The sequence below is a fragment of the Bombus huntii genome, chromosome 14 (assembly GCF_024542735.1).
Source record: "Bombus huntii isolate Logan2020A chromosome 14, iyBomHunt1.1, whole genome shotgun sequence".
Taxonomy (NCBI): Eukaryota; Metazoa; Arthropoda; class Insecta; order Hymenoptera; family Apidae; genus Bombus; species Bombus huntii.
The window spans coordinates 10,579,964-10,595,068 of NC_066251.1; the positions used below are offsets into that span (position 1 = coordinate 10,579,964).

A 15,105-nucleotide genomic window follows, 5' to 3' on the forward strand; every position below is an offset into this window, starting at 1 on the left:
TAACAATAATTACTTGTTAAACATATATACTTATTTAATAATGGGTACATCCCCCTTTATTTTCTATTACTTCTATTATACGATTTGGTATCGCTTTATACAGTTTCTGGATATAATTTTGACTTAACCTATCCCATTCTTATACGTTTTGATACTGCTTTTCATTCGTGTATACATCGTGAACAAGCTCTGTCCAGCAATTTTCAATAATATTAAGGTCCCAGGAGCTTCAAGCCACGACAAAATAGATATATTATTTTCATTAAAATATGATTGGACCAATCCTGATGTGTGTACAGATGCATTATCTTGTTGAAGGATGTAATCAGTTCCAGAAATGCGTTCTGCATGATTGTTTATTTGTTCTTTGATTAAACTTATGTATCGGACACTATTCATTCTCCCATTGATGAACTAGGTATTTGTCTTGTCGAAATAACCGATGCCGACCCAAATCATCACGCTGCCTCCTCCCATTTGTCGTCGAATTGCTGACATATCATGAAAATAATATTAGAACCCATCAGAACCATCCAAGTTGAATCCTTTTTCGTCTGAAAATAGTACCCTTCTCCATTTCTTTTTCCAATGCATTCTTTCTTTTGCAAAGCGTAAACGATCTACTTTGTGTTTCGTTATTAACGAAGGTTTCTTTTTCAGTTTTAGCCTCTTAATATTTTTGCAGGATAGTAGAACTCGACGAACACTTGAAACACTGGCACTAATACTACATTTCTCCATTATTTGTTTCGTTGTTAACTGCGAGTTGGAAGCTACGATCGGATAATGATGACGGCCGACCAGTATTTTTCTTTTTGCCATAATCTTCAACATTTTTTAAGAAATTGTGTATTACTCTACGACTTCTTCTTATTACTTTCGATATGTTTACTGCTGATAACCGTTGCTGTTTTAGTTCAAGAATTTGTTTTTTTTTAGACTCGTTCAATTTTTTTCCGCGTCCCATACTTACAAATTTATATAATATTGTACTGTAATTTTTACTCGTTGATAGATCATGAGTAATGACTACTGAGTAATTTCAGTGTAGTTTTTCTTTGTTGTATACAAACATCTACGATATTGTGACTTATTTCCAGCAAGCCGCATATTCTGAGCTCATAATGTTTTGATATAATATGTTACAGACGAAAAACTTCACATGCGTCATTGAGGAATTAAAGATAGCACACCTGGGTTATCTTTTTGACGAGAAGTGTATATACACGGATGAGTAGGGAGATTGTTGATGCAATATTAAGAAAGTCAACCAAGAAATGTGCATTGAGAATGAAATACGGCATGAAGAGAAATATGCATTCACAATAGCGGTGGTCAGCGTAAGGTAAGGGCGAAAAAAAAACTACTTAAAAGTTTAATTAAACATTGGAAATAAATTGCTTTTTTTTGTATTGATTATAGAAGCAACAATCAGGATACCAAAAGGAACTAACAGCAACGATCATCTTGGAAATGATTATACAATACGATAAAAACTGAGACTATTTGTTATAAAATAATTATATAACATGTATGTAGGAAGAATTTCAATGAATCAGAGTAATAGCATTTTACAATATTGTTATCTATCCTTTTCGCTATACAAATCTACAAAATCTTACAAAAAATCAAAAAATAAACTACGCGAAATTTAAAGGTAAATTGTATAAAAAAGACCATGAAATAGCTTTCGAAAATTCAGAGAAATGATGTCAAATTCTAAAAATTATCGAAATAGTGCCACTTCTTGTAGGATTATATTCTTTTGATACAAAATCGAGATTCTGATAAATAATTTATCGCTAAACCAAAAATTTCAACTTCGAAAAATTCCTGGAATACATCATTTTCAAGGATTGGCGAAATTGTACCACCTCCTATACTAATATTTAATTTTCTCAGAGAAGATCACGTCGTTTCCAAGAATTTAAAAAAGTTTCGAATACCTCTCATGATATTTTATTCTCTTAATACTTATCAATACTTACCAATTTTCTCGAAATCTTTTGTCTCTTTTTATAACTTATTCTTTAAACTTATGAAAATTGAAAAAGATTTGAGGATCGTGGATATTGAAAAGATTTTATATGGTTAGACGTCCATTTGCAATATTAGATTGTTTTATTTAATTCAATTCATAAGCAATAATAGTACAATTTTACAATGAGTTCTTAATTTTGTGTATAATAATCTAATAATTTAAAACTACTCTAGTATGGCGTTGCGTTTCCGCTGCACATTTTCTAAACGTCTGATTTTAGCCAATTTCGTACTTTTGGTTGAATTTCTGCAATGCTCTCCGGTGATCACCCTACTTATCTCCAGTATATGTCGTAACACTGTATCTGTTCATATGCATGTGTTAGTTCTAGGTTCTATGACGCAATACCGTATCATAACCTATATTTCGATTGTTTTTGTAACTAGTGCTCTTCAAAGCAATAATATAGACTAATATTTTCAAATAATGACTGTCAAAAATGAAAAAAATGAAAAAAATGAAAAACAATCAGATTCTGAGAAACGTAGTAATATTGAAGAAATAGAATATTCTGATCTTTATCCAGGCAGAAAAAATCAAAGTGGCGAAAACCAATCCCGTACTTGGTTTGATGTAATTACTTTTAATGAAAAAAGGAAAAATTACGAGAAGATAAACTGTGAAATTAATGTTTATAACTGTGTAAAAAAGAGTAAGATTCTTCTATCTATTTCTAAACATTTTTTAAATAAGTTTGTTCTACTTTGGTTATTATTGTACTACATGGTTATTATATTTTTCAAGTCTCAACTGTGCTCAACAGGAATATTATTTTGACATTAAAAATAAACAAAAATTCATATTACAAAGAAAAACAAAATTTGCTACATATTTTTCTTAAATTAAAAACTATAATTATGAAAAAATTTCTCTGAAGCAAAATTGGAAAACTCATATTTAATATTATAATTTTGCTTGTATACAAATATTAATATATATATGTTTATATCACTTATATTATACAGTATATGCTATATATTAATCAAAGAATTATGTAAGTAATAAATTATATATATTTTAGGTCCTCTAGTGAAACTAATGTTAGCAGCATTAAAAAGTTCAGGATGGTAAGTAATATTTAGATTTTATATACTTTCTTATTCTGTTATATTCTAGGAAGTAAATAAGTGATAGATAATTTCAGTGAAGTTGATCTTGGTCGTCATATTTCATGTGAAGTATGTGATAATACAGTTACTGGTGGTTATGATCCTGACACAAATCAGGTAAATGTTATTAAAAATCTTTGTATGTATCAATATGTAAGTAATATAAAATATTTCATATTTTTTAGATTATAGTTTGCCAAAACACTGCTAAGAGCAGAAATCGAGTTCAAAGCACTTTAAGTCATGAGATGATACATATGTTTGATTATTGCCGTAACAAACTTGATCTAAACAATATAGATCATTTAGCTTGTACGGAAATAAGAGCAGCTAATCAATGTCATTGTAGTTTTTTTGGTGCATGGTATCGAGGAACTGCTTCACCTTTTCATATTAAAAAGGCACATCAGGTAAGTATTGTACATATATTGTACATATTGTACAAAATATTCCCCTTCATGCAAATAAAATATATTAATCCCATTTTACATTATAGAATATATTATAATCATATTATACAATTGTTATTATAGTTATATTTTTGCTTTAGGACTGTGTTATGGACAAGGCTGTTAGGTCACTAATTGCTATAAAAAATATACCAAAGGAGGAAGCAATGGACGCTGTGATGCGAGTTTTTACCAAGTGTTATAATGATTTAGAACCCGTTGGAAGACGACTTCGACGAAATTCAATGGATATGGAGAAAGCATACTATGAGGGGCCATATTATGGATATTCAGAATAAAATATATTTTTTATAAAAGTGCTCTCAGGTTATGCACCTCAAAATAGTACACTTACTAAGAAATAATATGATTTTGTTGTATCATTTTAATACTCGCCTATGAAAATAGTTGTTATCATTCTTATTATTTTCATTATGATAGTGTATTTAATTGTATATTTATTCTGTATATACATCTAACCTTTTAATGATAATTTCGAAGATCTCTATATGAAGCAAGAAAAGTATGATTTTTGTTGATAATTTTATGCGAGAAGTTTTCGAAGACAAAAACATCTTTGAATTGAGACTTTAGCTTAAAAATTTATTTATTTGATCAATTTAACCATTATTTTATCGAAAAACGTAGCATAGAGCCTATATATTCACGCCATAATAGGCGTGAAGTATAGCTTGGCGATGCCTAAGATTCATATCGTTTGCCGAATCGTGTATGCAGAAATCCTTGAGGTCGGGGGGACTCGGGTGTGCGTCGATGGACTGTAGTTTCCAGGAGGTAGGAGAAGATGGTGTAAATTTCTGATGTAACAGTCGTCTGGAGCGATTCTACTTTTAGCCTACCTACGTATCTACCTACCTATGACGGGCGTGACGATATGAGTGTCCTCAGTTATTTTGGATGGCTTTTCCACAGTTCAGGTTTCCGCAACTGACTCTTACGATCGATGTAATGCATCTTCAATATTGGGCTATTAGTAATAATTAAAACTAAGGTACAGAATTGCTTCCACAGCATGCGGATCTCCTCACTCCCGTCACCCAAGAGTTACGCGGTGGACCTCTTTGCAACTCAAATTTACGAGCACTAAATTTATAATTTCTATTTCTCTCTACTTCGTCGCCTGAATAGAATCTTCAACTATTAACAAGAACTTATATTAAAATCCTTATATTCAATAATAAAGAATCCAAAACTGATATGATTATTACAAATCTTATATGCTATAAGATATATTAACAATGGTAACGCTAACGCTAAGAATTGATAACGCAATGAAAATAGCGACACATACGAGGTTTCACAATGAAAGAATGAGTTAGGCCTAGTAATACAGGTCGTTTTATACCCTGCTCATCGCTGTACATCAGATGCTGGTCTACATGAAGATGCAGCTCCTCCTTGATGGATGTTGATATTAAGATTGACAATGGGGCTCGCGTTCGCATACCTGGATCTCGGATGTCATATACGAAGAAGCGAGAGATAAAAAATTGCTTATGTCGGTAAAACAGCAAGGCGTCGGTAGGCCGACATCACAACGTATTCTGCCGGTAATTATGTACTGCTATCTATCCGTATATACTCTAAATTACTGTTACTTTTGTATCCAATAGATGGCAACACATGATTTGTCCATAGACAAGCAACACGATAGTGCGAGATAAAAATAGACATATACGGTGTATGAAACAATAAGCGCAATAATGTGAGACAAGGATAGACGTATATCGCGTGTGGTACAAAGAGCGAAATATTGTGTAATAAAAGTGGATATATATGTATGCATATATATCCTACATATATGCTCGTGTTAGACAAGGGCATTAGTACCGATCAATCAGGAACAAGTGTACACGATCGCGAAGTGGTATTTGCTTCCTATTTTACGGAGAAGAATTTCACTTTGCAAAACAGAAATTACATTGCAAAAAATAAATACGTAACATCATTGAAATTCAATATTGAAGATACTACGAAAAATAATAAAAATTCCTGTTTCCTAATAAATTTTTATAATATTTGCGTGTTCAATATTTAGGATATATGATGATAGATGATTTTCATTGAAAATATAAAATGTTTCTGGAGTATCGATAAAATATTAATAGAATAAGGAATTTGATAGGCAAGAATGAGCTGCACAGAAGGTTGGATTTTTGTTGCTCCCATTCAACAGGCAGTAATTACAGACATCATAAACGCTTGCCAAGCCCAGAGTTTAGAATGAGCGCTTGAAGAAAAGTTTCCGCGCTAATTTTTCCCTCAAATTGGAGAAGTTTAATTGCTTCTAAAAGATATTTGACGATTTTCCTAGATCTTGAATATTCTATTCGACGTTCCTGTTTCTCTATCTCGGTGTTAATTTTTAGGAATTCTAGTAAATAAAATCTTTGTAGCTTCTTATGTATATTTATTTATTTAATTTTAGTTGTATCTTTTGGTAGATGTAGAATCCTTGTTAACTGAAGAAACATAATACATATTTATATCACTCGAAAATATTTCCAGCTATAAATGTGGAACATTATTATAAATTAATATCCGCTTACGAAGACTTACAAAAAGAGCAAAATTGTATTTTCTGAAAATTTATTTCGCTTTTGTACTGATAATTTTGTCTTTTAATCTCAAAATAGATTGATTTCATGGAGAAGTAGATGGATTACCATAGCAGATGGAAACGAATGTGTTTCTGTAGGAATAAAAATAATTACAGCAAACACTGGTTGATGTATGAGCAACTGCAGTAGATTTAATAAGATAACAATCTTTCAATTTTTTTTTAACACATTTTATTTCGAGTCAACTATTTTTATTAGTTGAACATAATATATTTCAATTATGTTCGTTCTTAATTTTCGCTATACTATTCTATATTCTATATTCTATATTGAATTACTAGATTCAAAATATTCTTTGCAAAATTTTAATCAACGTGGAAACTCTACGAAATGATAGTACAATAATCAATGTTAATTTTCTATTGCGAGGTAATTTTTGCAATAATAAATTATTATACAAAAGTAAAAGATCAGAAAATATAAAGTCTCTTTATTTTTCGTTTCCATTCATTAAACAGGACTCGCGAGACTATTCAAGTTAATTGGGCTGTCGAGATCACCGGGTATAACGGAGAAAGCATTCAATTAGTCAGTAGAACACGTGTTAAATATGAGCCGAGAAACACGAAGAAATAACTTATAGATGTTCGTTAAAAGAATATATTACGTCGTCAGCTGTAAACTTGTAGATTATGCTTTGTAATTTAATATTTCCACGCAAGGTGAATTTTTCTTTTTTGACTTTTTATATCGATCGTAATTTTGAATAATTATCTGCTACATTGCATTAAAAAGGATTTAGTATCTCCTCTCGTAATAGCTTTTATTTTATTTAAACGAATATATGAAATTTCCCTACGAGGACAAAGGATTATCATTTGATTTCCATTTAACACTTTGACTTGAAATTGATAATTGTTACAAGTAGTCTATTATCAGGAAATAGAGTAGAATGTTAAAGAAATAAGAAATAAAGTGGAATTTAAGAGATATAGATGCATAGATCTTGAAACACATATAGCATTAGAAAGAGAGAGAGAGAGAGAGAGAGAGAGAGAGAGAGAGAGAGAGAGAGAGAGAGAGAGAGAGAGAGAGATGTTGTCCATAAATTTATTCTTAAATTATCTTAATTTTCACGAAACTGCTATCTCTGAGAATACCCACTCCTCCGGATTTTGCCATTTTACTCTAATTGCCATACATAGCTCATCTGTTGTTTTATACTTTTTCTCTAAAACGATTATTACTATATATTGTTACCTTTGTTTTATTTTGACCGGAATTCATGTGGAATTTTCTGCTTCGAAGCGTTCGATATAGCCCTTTAAAACGAAAGATAGCATCGGCTGAGGTAAAAAGAAAAAGAAGAAGAAGAAGAAGAAGAAGAAGAAGAAGAAGAAGAAGAAGAAGAAGAAGAAGAAGAAGAAGAAGAAGAAGGAGAAGAAGAAGAAGAAGAAGAAGAGAGAAAATGTACGACACAGACCATGTGGGACATGATAAATCGTTCGGGTATCTCTTTTCTCCGATTGTCCGTGTAACATCGCCATCGTAGAGGCACGAAGTGCTACCATATTACTTCGTTTCGCTCGACCTGCTACTTTTTTGCCGCGTTTAAAAGAAATACGCCTTTACTTCCCATAACCTGGCGATCATTTTCAATCCTCTGCGAATTGTCACGTGTCAGGGCACGGGCTGAAAATTGCATTTTCAATAATTCATCGAAACATACGTGTGTTACTCCAATCTGTGAAGGAACCGAATAAATTATTTCGTGAAAAGACAAAGTGAAAATCAAATGGAAAACTTGTGAATGTAGTTTGTTTTAATAGCTGAAAAGATCAAGTTTTATGGAAAAGATCAAGCTCTGTGAATATAAAATATTGATATATATTGATCTAGGTGAAAAGTCCGAAGCTTTTAAACAGAAACACGAATGTTACGTATGAAGTCGTGACTATCGTGAGATTTTCTTCACGCACCTATGCGGCACAGAAGCGACACACACTTCGTATACATCGCAAATTTCACTCAACATTGATAAATCCACGAAATCTTAAATCAAGCGATTAAAGTTTTCACGTGAAAATGATCTGTTATTAACGTCCTTGCGCTAACTTTTTCTGCAATCTGCTCACGAGAGTCATCTATTTCAGTTCATTCGTCATTTACCACCAGCAACTTGAGCGTCGCGTCGTTGCTTCACGTGTACAGTACAAATACGAACGGCCGTTTCTTGCCGACTGACTTTTTCTGATAAATGTGCTCGACGAATGCTAAAGAACACGTCTCTCCTTCATTCCTTGACTTCTACGCTCCATCGTCCTGATAGTAGAAAATTCCTGCCTATTGCGAAGCCCTGCAATGTTTTGGCGACATCCAACCGAGTTTCTGAAACTCGGTGCACGTGCTCTGTCAACCTGATAATACAAAATAACAAGGGGAAGGAATACGCTTTTCTTGACTCGAGAAATGTTCTACATTTCACTATTACGAAATGAATAGTTACTCATTGAAAAGTTGCTCTGTGTCACGTACGTTTTTACTGTTACTAATAATCGGCAGTTATAAATTATTAACTTAATATTAGTATAGTTGCATTTTAACTAATCTTTATTTTCTGTTGTCTTTACTTTAATATAACAAGTACTCCATGTACTTTAACAATTTCAGTATACAGAACTGGCAAGTGTAAGTTTTCAAATATACGAACATATATTAAAAATGGACAGATATATGTTCTTATATTTATTAATATCCATAATACCAAGAATTGTGTTACGAAGAAGATAAGGAACGAGTACTGGGAGGAAAAGGAAGGATCCTTTTTCTACTAAAAATTCATATGTCCCGCGTGTATCAGAAAAATATAGACACGGATGTGATCTTTGAAAGCCAGAGAGACAAGGGTGTGATAACGCACGAGTTTGATTTATGAGTATGAGTTATAAAACTCTGAGTAGATATGGCTGCTACTTTATTCTATGTCGGGAAGATCGCCGCGATATAGATATTCGATCGAATGTTTTTTGAAATCTTACGAGACTTAAAACTTTAGTCGAGTTATTTAAAATAAGGTATTTGTTGCCAAACGATCGTAAAAATCTACAAGTTCTGTGATATTTTCGTATTTTTATGTGAAAACTATGAAGTAAAAGTTGTAATTTTAATGGCGAACGCGAGAGGATAGTACGAAAGGCGAAGAATCGAAGTTAAGGAATCTTGGAGCTTTCATGAAATCCTTTGAGTAAATCCTTTGCCATCGTAGAAAATTTCTCGCGTTTCACCTAAATATGAAGGTCTCTGGCAATGTTATGAAGAAGCCACGTCTTTTGTGATTTAACACCGGCGAAAACGGATCATCGAAGACGTTGCAAAGCCTTTTAGGCCGGATGCTGTCAAATTACAGAGGGTCGACCTGAATTCACCGTGTCAAACGTTTTTTTTACCGAGAAACTATGTAAAATAAAAGACTGGCACACATATAGCGTTCACTTTTAAGTGCTACGTCCTGCACGTGACACTCGGTAGGAAGTTGAAAGGCAAAGCGGCAAACTTAGGTGTCGAAGTTCATCGATGACCTGGTTTAGAGTGTTTTTAATGAAACTGTCCAGCCGATTGAAAGTCACTCTGATTTATAGCGAACTAACGAGAAAGGTGTCTGCTTGTCACGCACTTAGCCAATGATTTCTTTTGGTAAATGATCGTTTCGTGTATGTACGTATGCGTATATAGCGAGCTGATGACTAAAATCAAAGCTTATCGTTGCTTGTACATCTCGTGTAAAGCTATTGAAACTATCGAATAAACGTCGAACCTATTAAAACGATCTATTTTACCGGAAAAAAGTCGTGTAGCATCTGCGCGTGATTAATTTTTACAAAAAGGTTTCAAGTGTTAGAGGGTTAATGATACCGTGATTTATAACAACCGTATTTTATGATTTTCACGATTTTCGCCGAAAAGAGATTCGCAATCCGAGAAGGTGTTGCAACTTTCGAAAGACATCATGGAGATTGTGGCCAACTTTGACAGAACTGTTGGCCATTAATACCAAGTTGCGCTGCAAGCACAACTTTCCAACTGTAGTTGTCTTCAATTTCTCTCAATATACCATTTCCGCCTCAAAGTACGGTAGCTGGTCGCATGTTCCCGAAGATTCATTAAATCTTAAGTATCTAAAATGCGCGTATGAAATATGAAATATCGATCTATCAATCTGTTACAAATCGCTCTATATAGCGTGATCGTTATTAGAAATGAGGTGAAGGGCGTGATTGGTATCGAAGGAACATTCGAATTTGTTTAACAATAAATATTTATTAACAACTATATTCGATGAGTACACTTGGCGTAAAACTCGCGGTTATTAACTACGGTTCGCGATTACAAGTTCGAACTCGGGTAGATACGATTCGACATGCGCTACGAGTTCGGACGACGATTGCCTGAGATGTCGAGCGACTCGGATCAGTGCTTGCTACCAACTACCAACTATCAATTTGGACAGGCGTCTCGCGACTGACTTTTCATCACGATGGTGCTGCATAGGAAAAACTATGATGGGGTGTGTCTAAGGATACGGGATCATCGGATTCGTTGAGGAAAGCATTGGTTCGGAAAGTGAGGGAAATGGACGTCGCTGTTAATTGGCTAAATTTTGAGTCGTTGGTTGAAAAAGGATGCTAACCGTCCTTGAGAGAAAGTTGCTAGCAGAAAGCGTCGTACGTGGGGAAAGCAGATTTCCAGTATCTTCCCGTAGTGGATGGTAGGTATAGGGGCTGTAAAGGCAAAGACTATTTGTTCCTTTGGAGGACCTTAGCTAAATAAATCCTAAGATTTATAGCGGGTCCTTAGGTTAGCTGAAAATATTCTGAAAGAATGTATCGATATCTGGCAATCATCTTGTCCGAAGGATAGGGTCTTTGTGTAGCGAGCCACGAGAGAGAAACCGTTGGAAAGTTTGCTGTCGAGCGCCGCTACAAATATAATTCCATATTCGTATTTGTTTTTCTTTTTAATTGTTATTTAATTTGTACTTTGCAATTTGTCCAGCTGGACATTTGGTAAATTTTTCTAACTTAATTGCTAAATAACATGTGGATGGCTACCCCCAATGGGATACCATCTTCGAGTTTGAATATTTTATTTCTTTAGTGAGGTCAGTGGGGTGTTTTCTTTTTAGTCTTCTTTCTATGAGAGTTTTGCTCGCTTCGGCAGCCGGCTGGTTTGAATGTTCTTTCCTTCTATTTTTCTGCGTACCTGCCGATTTCTTCTTTGACCGTTGGTATTTTTAGGTCTTTGCGTATATCCTTTTTTCTGACATACCATAGGACGTTGACTATTGTTCTCAGTATCTTCGATTGTAGCGACTCTAGTTTATTTATGTGGCTCATTGCTACTGTCCCCCATAGTGGTATTCCGTACATCCAAATTGGTTTTATTATATCGTTTTGTATATTTTTAATTTATTTTCTATTTTCTATGAGTTTAGAATTTCGACTAGTTAACCAGTACATTTGTCTTCTTTTTATCCGTATTTTGTCTGTAATTGATTTAGTATGTTGCTTCCATGTAGGTTGTGTGTCTAAGTGGAGTCCTAGCTATTTAACTTGCCTTGTTTGTGTTATGTGCGTGCCATTCAATTGGATATTTGATGGTTTCCGTTTCCTTAGTGTAAATGTAATATGGTTGCATTTACTGGGGTTTGCTTTTATTTGTTTATCTTGTAACCATTTTTCTATTTTTATGATGTGTTCTTGTAGTTATGTGACTGCTGTTTCTGGATTAGTGTGTCTGACTAGTACAGCCGTGTCGTCCGCGAATGTCAGTATTTTGCTATTGGTAGATGTTGGTATGTCGGCTGTGTATAATGTGTAATATTGGGCCTAAGACGCTTCCTTGCGGTACCTCTGCCTTGATGTCTTTTACTTCACAATATACATCCTTTATTTTTACTACAAAGGTTCTGTTGCTTAGGCATGATTTGAGTAAGTGGTGGATTTGTTCCGGGAAGTGTTTTTTGATTGTTCGTAAGAGGCTTTCATGGTTCACTTTGTCAAATACTTTCTCAATGTCCATAACGAGAGCTGTACGGTATTGTTTCTTTCCTATTGCTAGTAACATTTCGTTGACAAACCTGTGCATTTGCTCTATCGTGGAGTGTTTGTTTCTGAATCCAAATTGGTGATCTGGTATTAATTTTTCCTTCTCTATTGTTGGTTTTATGCGGTCGTATATTATTTTCTCTAGTATTTTGGAAAATACAGGAAGCAGTGATATTGGTCTATAAGATGTATTCGTATTTGTTGAAGCGATTTTCACTTCTAGGAAAACTCTGCATCTTCTCTAGTGTTTAGTTTTCTTAGTCCTCGAAGCCATTGAGTATTGTTTAGCTCTAAATCAATTTGAAGGGCCTCTCAGCCTCATAGCCTTTTCTAGGAACATGCCTTAATGCACAGATGATGCAGTGAGGTATAGATGGCCCAGTTTTCCTAATTATATAAATACCCATAGGCCCATGGCTTCGGAGCTCTATTGTAAAGTAACGCTGCCAACGTGCAGAACTGGACTAGCATACACTGTACTTATACTTAATCGTATACTTACTTAAATATATTTCTGTTACATATTCATCCACGCATTTCCTCTCTATTCTATTCCGAGATAAACCTCAACAGTATTGTTAGAGTGAGATAGAGAAGAACTACTAAACTTTAATTATTAACGATTTACGTTTAGGTACTGTATAATAATGATTTGATAATCTCGTACTCGGGCACACGTAGTTCATTATTGAATTGCAAGATGTCGCATAAATGCAACGGTTTATCGAAATAGCATATGATTTTACAAATATTTTACAAGAACGTGCAACGATATGGAAATAAAATTGTTCTGAGATCGTATTGAATGCAAAGGTAGAAAAGCTATGAAAAATCTAGGACATTACGTTCGAGAAATTGGCGTATATATTATACTTCTTATTCTTCCTTAAAGACGAACTTATTTCACAGAACGAGTTTACTTTTGTTGATAAAATTTTATTCGTAATATATGGAAGCGAATATTATTTATGAAAGTAAACAATTCGTGTGATCGCTAAATTACTCGATGCTCAAACGCAAAGTTTGCGATGAAAATTTCAATCTTCTGTTTAAACAATTCGGATCGGGGATTATTAGGAAAATCCGTGCTCGCTAGTTTGCATCCCTCGATGTCCTGTCAGTATTCAGGTTAATTAGCGTTCTGTTGTGGTGCTGTTACGACGCCGTTCGAACGTCTCAAGCATGAAGACGCTGGTAGTATCGGGTAATCGATAATATCGAGAATATTCCGGTAACAATCGTCCATAGCGTGCGACTCCCCCCAGAAGAATCAAACATTTATTCGTTTAATAATGTGGCACGACATGAGGTAAAGTAACATTCCACTAGCGTTATCAATTACGATGTAAACCAAAGAAAGGCATACCGAAAGAAAATACATACAATGTCTTTCATCGTATGATTAATTTTGGATAAACAGAGAACAAATTTTAGAGAACAGAGGTATTCGTCGTTCTTGTAAATCACTGAATACGATGAAAAGGTAACACACGATGAAATAATCTCGTAATTAATATCTATTAACGCTTACAGTTAAACGTTACGACATTTATGTTCTACACGACGAACGAATAATATCAGTGACGAGGATTGTCGATTGCCAGACGTTCTCAACTGTCAACGTTTCAACCAGATTCTATACATCTACGTGTATAATTGTTAGTAAAATTTTATCGGATCTGGCGCGCGTATAATTTAGCAAAGTTGGAATAAGTAGCTTTAACGAATAAGAAAGATCAACAGCTATGCTACCATTTCTTAGATATAAAATGATGTTCTTTCTCTTAAAAACTTGGTACGCTGCACGCATCGATATTTCGTGCAAATTTCAAAATCCACGTAAAACACGTATTGACGCAACATCTGAACGTTAGCGAACAATGAGGGCTCAAGCCGCGCATTAAAACAAAACGAAACCATCTCCACATTTTTCATCGGCAGGAAAAAATAGAACAAATTTTATCCGAACAATAAAAGGAGGATACTCTATTCGAGATGTATTCAGAAACATACCGTGTTAGGTCAGTCAGAAAGTCCTGTTTTTTTTACCTTCTGCTTTCTGATATTCGAGAACACGAATAATCCTTGAAAAACACATTTCGAAAACTAACGATAACGATAAATATATTTATTCGATTAATCCGAAGAAACAGTTGTAGACAACTTTAGAGTATGTTACTGATAAGCCTCGAACGAAAATGATCCAACTGAAAAAGAAATGTTGAAATCCGAGAATTACAGCAATATTTTTATTAGAATACATCGTCTTTCTAAATACTTTTTAATACTTTCTAGTATGAAGAAATATAATATTGAAGAAATTGAATAATATACAGGGTGGTTGGTAACTGATGGTACAAGCGGAAAGGGGGTGAAAAAAGTAGTCGAAAATATAGAATAAAAATTAAAAAAAAATTTTTTTTTTTAATTTTTCCATCGAGACAACGATCTACAGTGAGATCCGTTATAACGAGACGTGATAAAGTGCACGCGTACCGAGCGAAAATTCAAAGTCGATTTTCTCGAAAACAAAGCCTCAAACGAAAAACTTTTATTCTATATTTTCAACTTCTTTTTTCGCGTAGAATCACCCCCTTTCCGCTTGTATCACCAGTTACCAACCACCCTGTATAATATTGAAGAAATATTTTCGAAGAATTACTTTCCACCTAATCATACGGGAAAGAATTGTATCGAATAAAAATCATTGGAAGAGATTAGCTCTGGCGAATGAAACATTGGCAGAATTTTCCGTACGTGAGAGATCATTGCCTTTCGGTTGATTGATGCTCAATTTTCCACGTAACCACGTCCATCGAG

General features: G+C 34.0%; 1 protein-coding gene across 1 annotated transcript; it reads left to right on the forward strand.

Moving 5' to 3' along the window:
* The first annotated feature begins 2,295 nt into the window (after nucleotides 1-2,295).
* LOC126872837 (mitochondrial inner membrane protease ATP23 homolog) lies at nucleotides 2,296-4,092 on the forward strand. Its single transcript, XM_050633039.1, has 5 exons — nucleotides 2,296-2,693; nucleotides 3,063-3,108; nucleotides 3,186-3,267; nucleotides 3,336-3,560; nucleotides 3,701-4,092. Exons 1-5 carry the CDS (start codon nucleotides 2,468-2,470, stop codon nucleotides 3,896-3,898), a joined length of 777 nt encoding a protein of 258 aa, XP_050488996.1. The 5' UTR covers nucleotides 2,296-2,467; the 3' UTR covers nucleotides 3,899-4,092.
* Nucleotides 4,093-15,105: the final 11,013 nt, after the last annotated feature.

Coding starts and splice junctions, on each gene's coding strand:
- LOC126872837 (XM_050633039.1), top strand. CDS start 2,468: ATGACTGTCAAAAATGAAAAAAATGAAAAAAATGAAAAACAATCAGAT. Junction 3,109..3,185: donor GCATTAAAAAGTTCAGGATG/GTAAGTAATATT, acceptor AGATAATTTCAG/TGAAGTTGATCTTGGTCGTC. Junction 3,561..3,700: donor ATATTAAAAAGGCACATCAG/GTAAGTATTGTA, acceptor TTTTTGCTTTAG/GACTGTGTTATGGACAAGGC.